Source organism: Thunnus thynnus, chromosome 1 (assembly GCF_963924715.1).
Source record: "Thunnus thynnus chromosome 1, fThuThy2.1, whole genome shotgun sequence".
In the NCBI taxonomy this organism is placed as follows: domain Eukaryota; kingdom Metazoa; phylum Chordata; class Actinopteri; order Scombriformes; family Scombridae; genus Thunnus; species Thunnus thynnus.
This window is the reverse complement of record NC_089517.1, coordinates 6,519,247-6,536,765: the sequence shown is the minus strand read 5'-3', so window position 1 is coordinate 6,536,765 and position 17,519 is coordinate 6,519,247. Positions and strand designations below refer to the sequence as shown.

The 17,519-nt window shown below is 39.6% G+C and overlaps 1 protein-coding gene across 5 annotated transcripts in view; it reads right to left on the bottom strand.

The window, feature by feature from the left end:
- Positions 1 to 1,811: 1,811 nt before the first annotated feature.
- Positions 1,812 to 17,519, bottom strand: part of LOC137200310 (C-myc promoter-binding protein-like) — an 83,666-nt gene continuing 67,958 nt past the window's right edge. For all 5 annotated transcript variants that reach the window (XM_067615323.1, XM_067615063.1, XM_067615233.1 and 2 more), the window contains 6 exons: positions 14,160 to 14,340; positions 13,334 to 13,588; positions 13,121 to 13,238; positions 8,975 to 9,137; positions 7,778 to 7,842; positions 1,812 to 6,524 (listed from right to left, as the gene is read on the bottom strand). In XM_067615323.1, the coding sequence (XP_067471424.1) occupies positions 6,388 to 6,524; positions 7,778 to 7,842; positions 8,975 to 9,137; positions 13,121 to 13,238; positions 13,334 to 13,588; positions 14,160 to 14,340 (919 nt within the window). In that variant the 3' untranslated portion in view covers positions 1,812 to 6,387. The remainder of the gene's footprint in view (positions 6,525 to 7,777; positions 7,843 to 8,974; positions 9,138 to 13,120; positions 13,239 to 13,333; positions 13,589 to 14,159; positions 14,341 to 17,519) is intronic.

Here is a 17,519-nt window from a genome sequence, read left to right as displayed (position 1 = left end):
CGGTACAGATTCACTGTGCAGCACTTCCTAAACTACTGGATGCAACTTCAGTTTTGTACGTTCAGTATTCTCTGAACCGTATCCCTAAAAACTCTGTTCTGTATTCAACCAAACTAGTGTTTGTTCATGTTCAGTGTGTAAAGAAAGTTTTATGTGTGAAAAAAAAAAAAATCTCATTGAGTCAACATAACTGTGGTGGAGAGAACCAGTGATTGTATGTGTGTCAGGTAAATGTGTCAGACTGTCCTAGCTGTGAGAAAAACCTGACAGGTGTCATGTTGTAAAGATGTTACTGTCTTGTTAAATGCTCTTGTCGGATTGAAGTGGATGCAAATGTGTATTATTGATAGGAAAACTATCAATATTTAAAAATTAAAATTCCATGCTGCAATAAATTATTTTTTTAACAGTGAACTTCAGCTGTGTGCAGTTTATTGGAAAAACTAGAGTGAAAGGTTACACTAAGAGGCTGTAATGCTTATTTACACACAGAAACACAGAATAATTTCACATCAGCCATGCTTCACTCTAAATGCTAAGCTTAGCATGCTAGTGTTGTGTGTACCATTGATGGTAATTATGCTACTTAGCATCTAACATTAAAGGATAGGTTCACAATTTTTCAGGTGGGTCTTAAAACAACAGTCAGGAGTCCAAATGAACATTGAAACATGTTTTTCTTGCTGTAATCATTCCTCCTGTTCATACTGACCATCAGAAGATCCCTTCATAATGCACTTACAATGTAAGTGATGGGGGACAAAATCCACAGTCCTCCTTCTGTGCAAAAATGTATTTAAAAGTTTATCTGAAGCTAATATGAAGCTTCAGCGTCCAAATGAGTCAAATCAAGTAGATATCTTTCAACGTTACAGTCTTTTTAGTGCCAAAGTCCCTCTTTTTGTTACTATACTTCCACCGCAGCTCAACAGGAAAACACAAAGATGTTAAAAAGACGTAAGTAAATGTGTCAGATATCCACTTGATATGACTAACTCAGACTGCTGAAGCCTCATATAAGCTTCACATCTACTTTTAAATGCATTTTTGCACAAAATGACTGTGTGGACACACTGTGGATTTTGGCCTCCATCACTTACACTGAAAGCACATTATAAGGGGATCTTTTAATAGCCGGTATGAACAGGAGGAATGATTACAGCAAGGAAAACCTCTTTCACTGTTCATACGGACACCTGACTGATGTTTTAAAACAAAAAGAAAAAAAGTGCCCTGCAAAAATGTTAACACTACATTTAATATGCTGCTCTGCATGCTAACATGCACGTGTGACCATGAATACAGTATGCACAGTTACATGCTTAAGTTTAGCATGCTAGCAACACACAGAGGTGAACTATAATTTCACTTGAGAGTTGGATGAGAGGAAATTTTGGTCTCATGGTCACACTTGTGATCCCTACAGCCACAAACTGTTAGCATGTCTGAAAAAGAGTAAAATGTTGCACAACTACAGTAATAAAAGTTTAATAAAGAAGCCGACGATGAAGAAAGAAACCAGAAGTGATGCTACTGTTAACAAGATCCCTGTAAAAATGTTAACACTACATTTAATATGCTGCTTTGCATGCTAACGTGAACGTATGACCATGAGTACAGTATGCAGAGTTACATGCTCAAGTTTAGCATGCTAGCAACACACAGAGGCAAACTATAATTTAACTTGAGAGTTGGACGAGAGGAAATTTTGGTCTCAAACTGCTAGCATGTCTGAAAAAGAGTAAAATGTTCCACAACTACAGTAATAAAAGTTTAATAAAGAAGCCGACGATGAAGAAAGAAGCCAGGAGTGAGAGTGTAGGTGATTTTATTTACAGTTAAACAGTCCTGAAGATCTGATCTCTGTACAGAACCTTCACCACATCTAAAAGGACCTTTGCACATGTGTGAATAAACTGCTATAAAATGTGATTTCTACAAAGGGCGAGTTAAAATGTACAGGGCCCCAGATTCTGTAAAATCATTCATTTGTACAACTTTTTTTTTTTAAACAACATAAATCCACAGATGAATGGCAGCTTTTTCAAGCCGCTGACATCGAAGTCGATGCGTCCTCTCCTGGACCTGCCGGGTCGATGAGAATTTCAAGCTCAAAGCAGTTAAGTTCACTTTTTTTGTGTGTGTGTGTGGGGGGGGGGCAAAGTGCGACTTCCTGACTTTTCCAGGACTAGTTTCACATGTGGTTGACATTCATAAGACCTTTGAGTTTAGACTCGAGGTCCTCCGTTAACCGTCACATCAGTCTGTCAGTCATCATGTTTGATTAACATTCACATGAAAGCGATAATTAATGTGTATATTTGTAGTCGTTCTCCTACAAAAACATCCAGTTCTATCCAGAATATTTTGGTCAGGATTATTTTTTCCCCCCACAGAATCTCATAAAATCAGAACTTAAGTGCAGATGTGTGCAGAGATTTGTAAACGGCACCGGATGAAAACAATCGTACACATACGAGACTCGGTATGTAAATAATTGCACATGTCAATATACACATTTACAAATCTCAGCCCACCTTTGTGTCACATTTTTAAGTCCTGATTTACCTTCCGTACTTTTACAATTAACAGCCTCAAAGTGAATGTTAAATAAAAACCACTGAATGCATAGAGGGTGAGTCTGATTTCTCTAGTGTCAACATTTAATTAGGATAAAAACATCTGTGTCTCTTCTGTCCCCAAATGGTTTTTTGTTTTTGGGAACAGGGCGTCAAACGACCATCATCCGTTCCCTCAGAAGACAATTTAACACAATCTGACCTCTCGAAGCCTTCACAGCCTCCACAGCTGATAGAAAACATCTTCTCTTTATTTCATCAGCAGCGTCCCACACAGTTATTATCATCACGCTGGTGGAGGCTGTTTCCTGGAAATGGTTTTCCAGAGATAAAGCTGCTTGAATAAGTTGTGGGCAAAAACGAACACAGATACAAAATAAAATTGAAACCGTGTCAGATTGTGAAGTGTAAGAGTTGGGTGGTTACAGCATCCTGTTTTGATGAAGTTGTTGTGATGATAAAACACTTTGGACATGAACTTCAGGTTCTGAACTTGTTTCAGACTCTGAGATTAAGACCATGTTCACACTAAGCCGGTTAAATTCGTAAAATGCATCTTTTTCTCTCCGTCCAGAATAAAACAGAGTTTTTCTCCCCTCAAAAATGGAGCTTTTCTAAAACAGCTTCCAGTGTGTGTAAACCTGGAAACGCTGGCAAGAAACACTGTGGTATCGCTGACAAAACGAAGAAGAAGAAGAAATGAAAAGTTCCCTTTATTGTCTACTTTGAGAGCTTGTTTAGAGTTAAACGTAGCTATCTACCACCTTTCTCTCGCTGAAATTGCTGTAATTTGTTTGCAATAAACAAAATGTCAGGAAGCCGCTGCAGAAACAACAAACAGTACACAATACGGTTTCTTCTTCACTGGTTTTCTGTGGCTGACTTGCTCGTCTGTCCTCCGCACATGCCCAGTAGGAGAATTACCTGTTCTGGTGTTTTAATGTAGACGGAGATATTTACTTATGGAAGCAGTTGCTGTATTTGCAAGAAAAGGGCATTTTAGAATTTAACCGACTTCATGTAAACGTGGTCATATAAGTTCTGTTCGATCTGCTTCTAACAGGCACTGAGATGTGCAGAAAAAGCAAACGTTAAGTTACCCTGTGGAGTTTCTAACCTCTAGTCTCGCTATGGAGAACTTTTGTTTTTAATGAGTGAGTTCTTGTTTTGTTTGTCTCGTGGACACAAATGAAGAGACACATTCAATGAACTACAGGAGGCTTTAATCAGCCCACAGAGTCAGAGAAGAAGAAAACTCCACAGGGCAACTTTAACATAATAACCGACCATCTGTTCAGTACCATCATTGCTCCTTTATATAACATCTCCCCTTTGCTAAACTCTAGTAAGTAAAACTGATGTTTAAAGTTAATACAGGAGCTGATATTTCCACCATTTTACCCTGAAGCTGTCCTCCAGACTCTGGTGTCTCTGCTCCACTTTGGGCTTTTTACAGAACTTTTAAACGGATACTTGCAGGTATTTGTTAGTAAAAACAAAGCAATGACAAACATCAACTCTATAATGGTAAATGGACTCCACTTATACGGCGCTTTTCCACCTTATCCGACAAGTGCTTTACAATTTTTGCTTCTCATTCTTGGAGAACTCACAGAAACCGTCCTCTGGTGTAAGAGCTCATCAGCACGACGGTCGGAGTTTGTATCATTCAGTTAATAATGTAACACATCATCGGTCTGATCGATCAGTAAAGGTTCTGTGATTTAAACTCATTCAGTACCGTCACAGACTTAACGTGCGCCTGCAGCTGCAGGTGCGATAAACATTCAGATATGCTGTTTGTACCACAGATGTAAAAGAAAAACCATAAACACAGATATGATCATGTTTATCTGAACAACCAGTGACAGTCGGGGTGAAACGGTTTGTTGTCTCATATCAAGTCTGAGAACATTTTGCTGCAGTTTTCATGTGCGATGAAGGATTATTATGGGATTAAATGTGTCGTAATAATTTAACAAAATCTCCCAAGAATAAAAAATAATAATTTAATTGAAAGTGAATAAAAATAAATTGAAACCAAAATAAATGAACTCAAAGACAAATCTTACAATAGAAGAGCTACATTTGATTACAATATTCTCACTTTTCTTTCACTGAATTCTCTTTTTGCCGTCACTTCGTTCAGTTTCGCTGCAGAATTTTTCACTTTCAGTTCATTCGAGCTTCGTGTCAGAACTGAAACTGAAAAGTAAGAATATTATAATCAAATGTAGTGCTCTTATTCAGTGTAAGTTTTGTTTTTGAGGTTTTTTTCTTCATTTTTATTCACTTTCAATTTATTTATTTATTTGTTCGATTATTTGGGAAACTTAATTCAATTATTATGATACAAATTTAATACCATAAACGTTTACCTTCATCGTGGGATCGTTCACTTTCAGTTTTTACCTCCAAATGAATTAATTTAGATCATCTGGATAAACTTGTCTGTTGTTTCTCGTCTCATCGTAGCGATTTGTTCTCAGATGTCGTTACGTTGGTGACGTTTAATGTTATAAACTACTGACGGAAATGATGCCAAAACTATGAAAACAGTGTCATCGTTTTCATTTAAAGAGATGCATCAGGCTATCATGGCCGCCAGACTGCGTTCTTTATCAACACGAACAGAAAAGTGCCAGAAAATGATTTGGTTTTGTTTTGTTTTTGAGCAGCTTCTGTATTTTCAAAGATAAACTGTTCGTACTGTAGTTGAACTCACGTCTAACCTTTAATTCATCTCGTAATGATACAAGTTAATGTAAACTACACCTTTATCATCGCAGGTGTGTGTGTGTGTGTGTGTGTGTGTGTGTGTGTGTGTGTGTGTTTCAGTCAGCACATGTTTAATACAAAGACGATGAACAGTAATACTGATATTTGCTCGTGTGGCTAACAGCGCTGCGTTCCACCGCTACAGAAAACAAAAAGAAACTTATTGTTCATATGATGCTAAAATACTCATAAAAAAAAAGAACCAAAAATATACTGTTCTGTGTACTGTTTTGTAAACTTGACAGTTTAAATGAAACGTAGAGCACTAGTTGAACTGTTTGGGACATTTATCTTCAGACTCTGGACTTTAAACATTTAAAAGGCAGCTTAAAAACATTCTAAGTGGTTTTTAACTTTTTTTTTTTTTTTTTTTTTTTTAAAGCACTGAAACTTAGTCGTCACTTACAGCAGACACTAAAAATACATACGGCGACATACTTCCCCACACGTTTCGGTGGGAAAACGCAGCAGTGAGTGTTCAGGTCGTTCTGGTTTAAACTGCGAACACGACAAAAACAAAAAAAAACAAAAACAAGACACTAGAATAAATAAAGCTTACTTTGTATAAATAGAATTCAAGTTAAAATATTGCTAATATTAGTCTTCATATGCTGTATGACTATACAATATAAATGTAGCATTTTTAAAAAAAATCCTCTACTGCTGTGTATGTACAGTATATCTGTATAATCTGCTCGGGATGAGCTTCGATCGACAACGCTGCGTGACGTGGTGTTTTATGAACGCTGTGAGTCGTGTTTCCATATCGCCGCTTTTAGTTGAGAGAAAGTCTGTCGTTTATTTTGTGTGTGTTTGTCAGGCTACATGACGCTGACGGCTGTCAACTGTACCTTTTTGATCGCTTACAGAGTTTTGTTTTGTTTTTTAACCGCAGTGCACATTCACAGTCTTCCGAAAGGTTTTCCTGAGCTCGTCTTAAAGCAATGACTTGGGTGGTGAGAGTTGAACCCCTGGCGGTGGCGGTGGTGTTGGTGGCGGTGGCGGTGTGTGTTTGCAGAAGGTGAGTGTTTTACAGGTAAGGCTCTCCGAACGTCCTGCGACACTCCATGACCCCCGTGCTGGGAGGACGGTCACAGTTATGGGTCAGCTTCACCAGGTTCGGCGTCAGGCGGTCGTACGCCAACTTGTACTCGCGATCGAAGGCGTCTGAGGGAAGAAGAGAAGGTCGTCCACATTAGTACAATCCCCCCAAAAAACACGTGGGTGGAGTATCGGCCCTTTTCACAGATGCTGACGTTTTGACTCGTCATAGCAGGAAAAGCACAGATGTCACTAATAACATTAACAGTGATAAAGACGATCTATTCAAGTGTCCTAGTAAGCTGTGACAGTGAGTCAGGATGCATTATACTGGACCCTGAAACTGAACCATCATTGATTTTATTATTGTACTTTTCCACAACTCTACAGCTCTACACTGCTCCGCGTAGCTTTTCAGCTCAATGTTTTGGCTTCACGGCCCAAAACCTTTTTCTGTTTTGGTTAAAGCTCAGCGAGTGTGTCTCTCGCCGAGGCAACAGGCAGCTGTTTGCAGTGAAAATGCCACCAGATGGCAGACAAGCTGGTGAACAAAGCATTGAGGAAAAAAAAACACGTTTCCCTCAGGAGCTGAGTACGAGTTAAACGGAGCTAAACGGAGCTAAACGGAGAGTGAACACTGGTCTACATCGGTCTGCATTTAAATACATCTACTATAATTAATGTTGTGTAAAAGTAATGAAAGACCAAAGGATCAGCTTATCATTTTAATATACAAATGTGAAGTAAGAGCATTACTTCTCTACTCTGTTGCTGTTCCTGATGACCTTTCTTTCCTTCTGGCTTGGGTCCAAATAAGGTAACATTTTGGGTCTTAGCAAGACATGCTAAGGGGACGAGGTCCATATCTGGCTCTTAGTTAACATACATGTGCATGTAAATGTATATCTCATGGCTGTAATCCATAAGTTTGTATGATTTGACCAATCGATGATCATTTCTTTGTCTCTAAAGGTCCGTTTGGCTTTGTATAGTGAGACAGAGTGAATGATTCGCTTTGTGTGAGTTCTGTCTCCTTATTGATCGACAACAATTTCATTAGTCTACAGATCAACCAGTGTCTGTGCTTTTATTTTGTGTTTTAGCAGCGATTCCTCAACAGTTGCTTCATATCTGCTAAATGTGTGAACAGCTGTTTGCTGATGAGTCTGTCACATCAGCTTTTAAGATGATAACATCAGTTATGTGTTTACAGTTTGTTTCTACAATGAAACTCAACAGAAAGGAAGGATTTAATAAAACATCAACTCTCATGTAAAATAAGGGTATATAGGTAAGATATGAACAAAAACTCCTTTCACACTGGAACATGATATAGTACAACATGTAATCCATTAAAACACAAGAAACTTAAGACTCACCGATATCAATATTATCTTTTCCCAGAGCCACCAGGGAGAGGAAGAGGATGTCTCTGTACAAACTCCTGAAGAGAAGAAGAGTCGAGGTCAACAAGCCGCCAACACGAGTCGTCTCAGTCAGTGAAAACATCACAAGAACAGTTTGACTCACTGGATCATTTTACAAACAGAAACTGAATGTGTGTTTTTATTCGTACAACAAGACCACTAGGAACAAAATCAGTTTTGGTTTGAAGTATGTAACTGAATAAACCGTGTGTGTGTGTGTCTGTTTGTCATAGGCTACTTTTGGGGACGAATTTCAGACTTGAGACCAGTTAACTGGGGACAACAGCTGTGTTCCCAGTTGGTAAAACACTGGTTTCTGGGTCAGAGGTTAAGGTTAGGGTTAGAGTAAGTCTGCAGGTCTCCAAACAATTACTGTTTCCAACATCACTCTCTATTTACTACTGTATATAGTACACTACATTCTTCATTATTGAGTCATCTATTAATGATTTTCTCTATTAATCAATTGGTCTATAAAATGTCAGAAAATTGGTGAAAATGCCTGTAATGAGTTCAAATTTCTTATTTTGTCGGGAACAACAGTGTAAAACCCAAAGATATTCTGTTTCTATCATAGAAAACTAAGAAAGAGAAGCTGGATCACATTATATTTAAGCCATTTTGATGATTTATCAATTATCAAAATGGTTATAGATTAATTTTCTGCCAATGAACTAATTAATTAATCATTGCACCTCTTATATTCATCCTCTGCCATTTTATCTGAGTGTGTAAATTATATATAACGCTCTCAAATATCTCCACAATGAAATGAATATATATGTTATGCTGTCAGTATCATCCATAGTATGTAAACTACTTTAGGCCAACAATCCCACAATGTAATAAACCACATTTTATATCAGATATTACTGCTTATTACTACTTACTAAATGATAATGATAAGTGTCTGAAATGTCAATGAACTCCTCACTACTGAGTAAACTATTCAGTGTCTACTATGCAGTGAATGAGTGAACGATGTCTTTGTGACCTCGCGTATGTCTTCAGGAAAGTACGAGGAGAAGAACATATTGCCTGTTTTAATCTTCTCATGAAATTTATCAAACAGATATAATCAAATTTAATAAACCACATCCTTTAAATAAATAAATATATCTGACATCTAAACACAAAGGAGCTGCCGACCTTTGCCTTTTGACCCCGAGCGTCTGACCCAGCAGCTGCAGCAGCTGCGCCATCGGCCTGCTGACGTCATTCCTCTGGATGCTCTTCACCACGCTCTGCAGCAGCTCCTCGCTGAACGGCTTCTCCTCCTCCGGGACCGGCCGGGACAGAGGGTAACCCACATCTACCAGAACACACACACACACACACACACACACACAGGTCAGCGGCGGACTCTCTGTTAGTGCACAAAACAACAAACAACAATGATGATGATGATGAAGTGATGATGGTTTTATCTCAGTAAGAACAGGATTTCACTCAAATGAAAAGTACTTGGGGCTGGGTAAGAGCAGTGCTTCATTTGATGCTGATGTTAAATAAGATCTAATAAAAGTACAAATATTCTAATAAAAAAACAAAAACAGAATTGGCACTAGTAAAAAAAAAATAATGTGGTGAATAAAAGCCTGATATGTAGTAACAATAGCTTGAATTGCTTCACTATAATCTTTACGTATGACATCAAAAATACATAATAAAAATCCACAGTACATTTAAATAAATCACCAGATATATCCTTTAAAATGCTGTTATCTTATTATCTTATTTAAGTCTTGGTTCAAGTCAACATCTTGTGTTTTTTGTGCTTCTTTGGGTTTGAGGTGACTTTAAACAGTTTCTGCCACATCGTGTTCCTCCTGTGAGCGAATAAAGATGTTGTTGCCTAACAAGCGCATCAATCAGCTGTGATTGGATGAAAGGAGGGCTGTAGTCAACCAAAGAAACTCTTGGTCGACTGAAATCGTACATGATCTTCGACTAATCGATAAGTCGCGGGGAGGTTGGATGTAACGGGACAGAGCGCACAGTGAACTCAGCAGCCACACATTTCTCGTCTCGTTTAGCGTCTTCAGGTTAAGCTAACCCATTGTTGCTAACTTTGGAGCTAACTCCCTTCACTTTTCCAGCACTTGGGGAAACGACAGACGTGACCTTTTTAGCATTTGTTAACTGACACATTGTAGTCTGTACTGTACATTTACTGCCAGACTGACAACTTACCGCTAAACTTTTCCTCTGCTCCACATCCACCGTCACTTTCCCGCCGCTCACTTTCCCCACTAGCTACGTAAACATACTACGCTATGACGTATTCCTTAACGGAGCTACGCTGCCAACAGTTTCCCAGGCAACGACACAGAGGTTGACTCACGTACCAGAACAGCGCTGCACAGAGACTCCCAAACGCTATTGATTTCCGAATGATTGGATATTTGGCGTTATTTTTGTCATTAAAAAATATTTTTTTCGGCCTGGCGGGAGTTCTCATTGTTATAATTATAAGAGAAACAGTGACTCAGTAAACGCTCAGTAAACGTTGAGCACAGCTAGTCTCCACTATGTTGGGCGAGTTCAAAGTTGTGAAAACAAGGGGGGTGTTTTGAATACATCCCCATTTTCACAGGTAATTTCTGTTCCTCCCGCTGCAGGAAATAATGGATTAATCCTGGAAATCTACTGATGTAGCACTTTTCTTCTTATTAAAGTGACACGGAGATTATTCGACCAATGAGAATTTGGTCGGTGAGAGCATATCGACCAACTAATCAACCAGTCGATTGGGAGACTACAGCCCTAGATGAGAGATAAATTAACCATTAAAATACAAACACTTAATGTGGTAAGAAGTACCAGCATGATGTGGATAGTGTTAAGTACCCAGCCCTTTAAGTACTACAGCAATGTCTGCCGCTAAAAACTAAACGTCCATGTCAGTGAGTGAAATAACACAGTGAACATTCACCAGAGATGCAAACTCACATTCAAATACAGAGCAGAGCTGTATTTGAGACAAATATCACCAGATTTTTATTGTTTTTTCCCCTCTTTTGCTTTCATTATGAAGACATTACATATCAAGTAACTGAAATATTGTGTTAAGACATCTACATCTATACATTAAGGTGATTTTAAACGTACAAACATTCACATTCACATAGACAAACACGTTCAACAGCGTGTCACAAAACAAAACAAAAAAACAGCCCTCCTGCCAAAACCATCATAAGATTTCACACTGCACAGAGACTTTCATTCCAAACATGGAGCGAAACCATGAAAAAAGTAGAGGCTGACTTTCCACAGACGACACTACGAAATGCATCAAGCGGCGGGGGGGGGGGAACACACGACACAGAGAGCGAGCAGGCCTCAGACAAGAGTACAGTCAGAGCACAAACAACAGGACTCATCTGGTCTGCAGCAGAGGTGAACACTCACTCTCTAACAACAGAGTACAATTAAGCCCTGCAAGACAGAGAGAGCAGACAGAGCCTGTTAGCAGAAAGATTAGCCGACTCCCAGGAGGAGCTGGCCGCCTCCGCGTCACCTCCTCGATTAAACAATCAATAACTGCGGAGCTGAAGCGACAGACGCCTTGGCGCAACATGTCTGTTCGAGATGACGAATACAGCTGCTGTGCAGATGTTCTCATGATTCACTGTAGTTCCAACATCAGTCTGACACCTTTGTAACGAACTGAAATGTAAATCTACTGATTCTCATGAACATTAAATACTCTAACCACCTGATATGTGTCTGTTTTATTATTTATATCTCACACTTTAAACCTGCAAAATGTAAAAAAACTGCTGCTGATATTGTCTTCTTGTTCAACAGGAGGTTCAGGTTGTCATATGTAAAACCAGTGGAAAATCTGTAGCTTGCTAAATGTTAATGACTGATAATGAGTTTTTAAGTGAGTTTTAATGAACATCTAAGAAGAAAAATAGGATAAAACTTCCAAAATAAACCATAAATATTTTACCAACTTGGCTATCACAACTGAACCTTACTTCTTTTCTTTCTTCCTTTTATCTTAAAGGGTAGATTCACAATTTAACCAAATTTCAAAACCCTTCCAATGTAACTGATGGGAGACAAAATCCAGTCTTTGTTCGGTGCAAAAATGTATTTCAAAAGTTATTTGAAGCTTAAAGAGGCTTCAGCAGTCTGACTTAGACAAATCAAGTGGATATCTTCCCAAGTTACAGTCTTTTCAGTATAAAATTCTCTCTTTTTGTTAGTACCTCTCCATGGCAGCTCAGCAAGGAAACACAAAGAAGGAATTTTATATTAAAAAAGACTTTATCTGTCTAACACAGTCTGCTGAAGCCTCGTGTTAGCTTCAGCTGAATGTATTTTTTTCACAGAATTAGGATTGTTGATTTTGTCCCCCATCACATACAGTTGGAAGTGAACTAGGAGGGGATGTTTTAATAAATCTAATTAACAGTATTAACATGATTACAGCCAGAAAAACGCTCATATGGGCAACTGGCTAATGTTTTTAGACAGACATGAAAAACTGTGGACCTGTCCTTTAAAGACAGGAACTAAAAACAAGCTGCAGACATGAAACAGAAGACTGACTGACAGATATATTAGTAGTTACAGTCATCCGGGCGACAGGAAAAAAAGGTGTTAACAACAAGAAGAACGACTTGATTTGTGGAAATCCTGCTCAGCTGGAGGAAACTGGTCTTTTAACTACATCGATCTGCTTATCAAAGCTAAAATCAGAATGAAAAAACAAAATTTTTTGACATATTCGGCTCACGCTGGTTGTGATTTTTATTCTTGAGAACCAAACTGCCCTCGCAGTAGTTATGATTGTGTTTTTTCCTGTGTGTGTGTGTGTGTGTGTTTGCACTGCGGCGGTGGACTTTAGTATGCACGGGAGACGCTTCAGCTTCTTGAGATCTTCAACAGGAAGAACAAGTTATAAAAAACACACAGATGACATGTTTTTATTCCACACACGTTCTGCCTTCTTTTGCTTATCTCAGTCAACAGCTGCTGTTATTTTCTAAAGACTAATAAAGCCATAATCCACATACTGCCCTTCTGGTCCCTCTGCATATATTTCCCATTTGTTATATTTTTGTTTATATCCAATTTTTCTGTTTTTCTTGTGTTCTTGCTCTTTTGCTTCGAGGATCATTAAAGTTTAATTCCATCATTTCTTGAAAAAAAAAAAACGTTTCTAAAACCTTTCCGCTGGTCTGGATCCTGTTTCCCGCAGCGGTCGGTACTCCTCGTGTGAGAGTGGAGTAAATTATCCCGCTACCTCATGAATTTTAAACTTCTGAAAGTGTGACTCACTGTACGTGTTCCAGAGGATGTAGAGAGGCTGGAGGGGGTCCTGGTGTAGCTTCAGGTTGTCCCACAGGATCTGGATCAACACGTGTTTACTGTCCTCTGACATCCAGTGACGAGGGACCTGAAAGGATGAGCGAGAGAGAGAAATGTCGTGTAATTAATAATAAGATATTATAATTATCATGATGTAATGTTTTAGGTGTGTCTGCGTCTCACCTGGGATTCTCTGTTGCAGTGCTCGGAGGTGAGGATGAGTCCGGGCAGGTTGCTGGGCAGATCCAGACGTCTGAAGTACCAGACCAGGTTCCAGTAGATGATGGGATGATGGTCCACCATGTCGGCCTCAGTGATCACCGGGTCGCCCTCGTTCTCCAGCAGGCTCTCCAGTTCCTTCCACAGCACCAGAGGGCTCAGGTAGGGAACCGTCACCGGCTCGGGGTTGTGGAGCCGCCAGTCCATATTCAGTGGGTCCTGTAGGGGGGGGGGTAAAAAACGACAAGACGTGAGATTTCTTCAGGAGGAGGGAGGAGATGTAGTGAGAGTAGGTTTCATACTCTGCTGTTGAACTCTTCAAAATGTCTAACAGGTTGTCCAGATCACAGACTGAATAGAAAGCAGACAGAGTCAGGAGACTATCACTCCCATCTTGTCAGTTTGTGGAGATAAAGCAGACACAAAGAGGGAAGCAGCGGAGCCAAGAACAACACATAAAAGCTGAGCTGAGCCTGATTCAGACGTCTGAGGGGAACATCCAGCAACAAGTGAGACTGTGTTTATATTTAACTGTCTCTGCCTCCACTTCTGCATTCATCTCAAAATCCACACAGGTTTTTTGGGGGGTTTTTTTGTCCTAAACTTGGGTTACACTGATATATCAGCAGATATTGGCTAGGCTTTACTGGTGGAACTGTGTGCAAAGCTTATGAAACCTGTGATCTGCAAACCGGCCTTTAAATGTCACTGAGCACTGAATAAAGAAGGAAACACTACTGAAAAGAATAGTTGTAATACTTTGGTATCAGTGATGTGTGACTGAACATACCGTGGTTTCATTGAGGCGGCTGGGCAGGCTGCCCGAGGTCGGCACGCAGCGGTTGAGTTGAGACGCTTCGCCCAGAGGCCCGAAGGCGCTGACGCTGCGGGCCATGGGCGCTCCGGGGCACAGCGTCCCCTGCCGTCGATCCGCGGGGATGTCGATACCCTGAACCCTGGTCGACCGAGTCCTGAGGAGACACACACAGCAGAGATGGTTTTTTTTTATTTTATCATAAAAAGATCCTACAAAACAGAATCATATTAACAAAACTCAGCAAAAAGATTAACAAAATAGATCATAAAAGATAAAATCCTGTGCTGCCTGATATCCTGATAACCTCAGGAGGGTGTTTATACAAGCACATGGTCTCTCTCTCTTTCTCTCTTTCTCACACACACACACTCACGCACACACCAACACAGCTTTGTTAGGACCAGGTGCTGCGGATCGTCTCACATTGCTGTTTTACAATGCAGATGGGGATCCGTGTGGATGCAGCTACAGTAGGTTCATACTTCAAAAGCACTCTGTAATCAGACGCACTGGAAGCTGCATGAAGATGAGTCGAGGAGGAGGGTAAAAAATATCACGCAGCTCATGTGAGAATAAACCAACAAAAAAAGTTTTTATCTTTTATATTTTCTGCCTTAAAGGAATCGCGATGATGACTGTCAGCGCCGTGTTTCAGGCCTCATGTCAGCTGATTTCTGGTTGTGTTTTATCATCTATCATCAGGTGGTTATAACAGAGATGAACTTTCTTTTTGTTTGTGTGTAGAAGTGAAAACATAGAAGACAATTTAGTTAAAATTGAAAACCAATCACAACAAAAAAAGAGCATTTGACATTTGAAAATGATAAAGATCAGATAAGTTTTTAGGTTTCATTCTGCTTGTGATGGGTGTAATATTCAAAACCTTCCATACACAGATTTTACATGTGGTGTATTGTTTGACCTTTAACCATAATTGCTAAAAAGGTCATCTGATAGTAGAGATAATAAGGAAGTTGTAATGCAAAACTGAGCTATGTACAGCTGTATGCAAAAGTTTGGGCACCTCTTGACATATTTTGGTGATTTTTTTAATTGAAAAGATGTAAACAGAGTCTCTCTAGGATAAAAAGCACAATATTTTCTGCAAACATTAATGCAAAAAATAAAGAAGTAATAACATCATTGTGGCATGTGCAAAAGTTTGGGCTCCCTACATAGTCAGCCTGGCAGATATCACAGCTTGCAAATGCTTTTTGTAGCCGGATAAAAGTCTCTCAGTTCTTGTATTTAGGATTTTCTCCCATCCGTCCTTGTAAAAGGCTTCTAGTTCTGCAATATTCTTGGGCCGTCGTCTTGCACACACAGCTCTTTCAAGATCTACCCGCAGATTATGTTTAAGTCAGGGGACTGTGAGGGCCAATTGAGGTGGATTTCGAGGTATGTTTAGGATCATTGTTGTGGTATCCATCCTCTTTTTAGCTTTTAGCTTTTTTCACAGACGGTGGGATGTTTGCTTCCAGACTTTGCTGGTATTTTAGTGGAATCCATTCATCTCTCCACCTGTGCATTGTTTCCTGTGCCACCGGCTACATCACGACCCCAAAGCGTGATAGATCCACCCCCCCACATGCTTCCTGCCTCACAGTTGGCAAGGTGTTCTTTTCCTGAAATGCTGCTCAGTTTTTTCTCCAAACATACTTTTGCTGACTGTGGCAGAAGAGTTTATATTTTAACTTCATCAGTCCACAGCACTAGTTTCCAAAAACACATCAAGCTTCTGTAGATGTTCTGCTGCATATTTCTGACATTGTATTTGATGAGGATGCAGGTAAGGTTTTCTTCTACTGACTCTTCCATGAATGTTTGTTTGTTCAAGCATTGCTGCACAGTGGAACGCTGCACCGCCACCCATGACTCTGCTTAATCTTCCTGCAGGTTTTTTGCAGTTAAAAGGGGGGTTTTGATTTGCCTTTCTGATCAGCATACGAGCAGTTCTCTCTGAAAGTTTTCTTGGTCCTCGAGATCTCATCATGACCTCCACAGTTGCCCTAAAGTACCGTCTCTTAATTACATTTCGCACTGTGGAAACTGAAAGCTGACAAAGCTTTACTGTCTTCTTGAAGCCTTAACATACATTGGGGGCATCAATAACTTGTCTTAGAGGAACCCATGGCTGCTGAGTGTTCGCACAAGGTTTGATGAGTCAGAGTGTTTGTAAAGCTTTGAAATTGGCACCAGCTGACATTTCCTAATAACATCTATTGACATGCCGCAGGCCTAACGAGCTAATTAAGGTCTGAGACCTTGTAAGAAGAATCAGAAACTTGGGAAATCTTAGGGTGCCCAAACTTTTGCAAATGTCACAATGATGTTTTTATTTGGCATAAAAAGTATGTATGCATCATTGTTTGCTGAAGATATTGTGTTTTATGTTCCATATCTCAGAGAGGCTGTGTTTAAATCTTTTCAATTAAAAAGTCAACAAAATATGTTATTTGTTAAGGGGTTCCCAAACTTTTACATACAACTGTAGATGAATAACGTGATGCAGTCCCAATCTTTTAGTTTAAATGGTTCATCTCATTTCCTACATCCATTAAAAACACAGCTTAAGTCAGTAAGAAATCTGTCACTGACCACGAAATACACTGTTGTAAAATACAGCATGTGCATGCGAGTATTCTGCAACAATTAAGCTTTTTACTGAGAACAAAGTAAGTGTTTGAGATATTATGTTTGTGGGACAAAAAGACATTTGGTTATTCTACAAAAAAGGACATTCTGCATATTCACATGGTGCATTTAAGATGATGCACGGTACAGTTCTTCCTGAATAAAAGATGTGTAAAAAAGTAAAGCTCCCAAACATCTTTCAGCTCATGTTAAGGGCCTCTGATGATGAAGCCCCCCCCCCCCATCACATTTTTCAAGTGTACGACGGAGAATAACACCATGAACGCCTTCGAGAAGAGACCGTCTGAAAGAGTGTGCGCTCTCATCCCCACAACCATCTGATTCACATCATTTTCATAATCATCAAACCACTCAGTGACCCCTCGCGCCCCTGCGTGGAAGGAGTCTGCATTCATTAGAAATCTCTGCTCATTTATTCACATTTTTTCCTTTAATTTCCTGCCAATTTGTACTTGCATATGAATGTAATTAATAGGATGTACTGTCGGCTCCTATAAGCATCCATGAGGGGCGTGTGAAGATATTTTCTAACACACTCTAATATAGTCAAGCATGTACAGTGTAAGAACATGTTTTAACCATGTATTTGTATATTTTTAACGGCAGGCATTTCTCCCCGCCTTCTTCAACTATAAATGTCCTGCTCAGTTAAATTAGAGCCTTGTCAAACATTGTTGT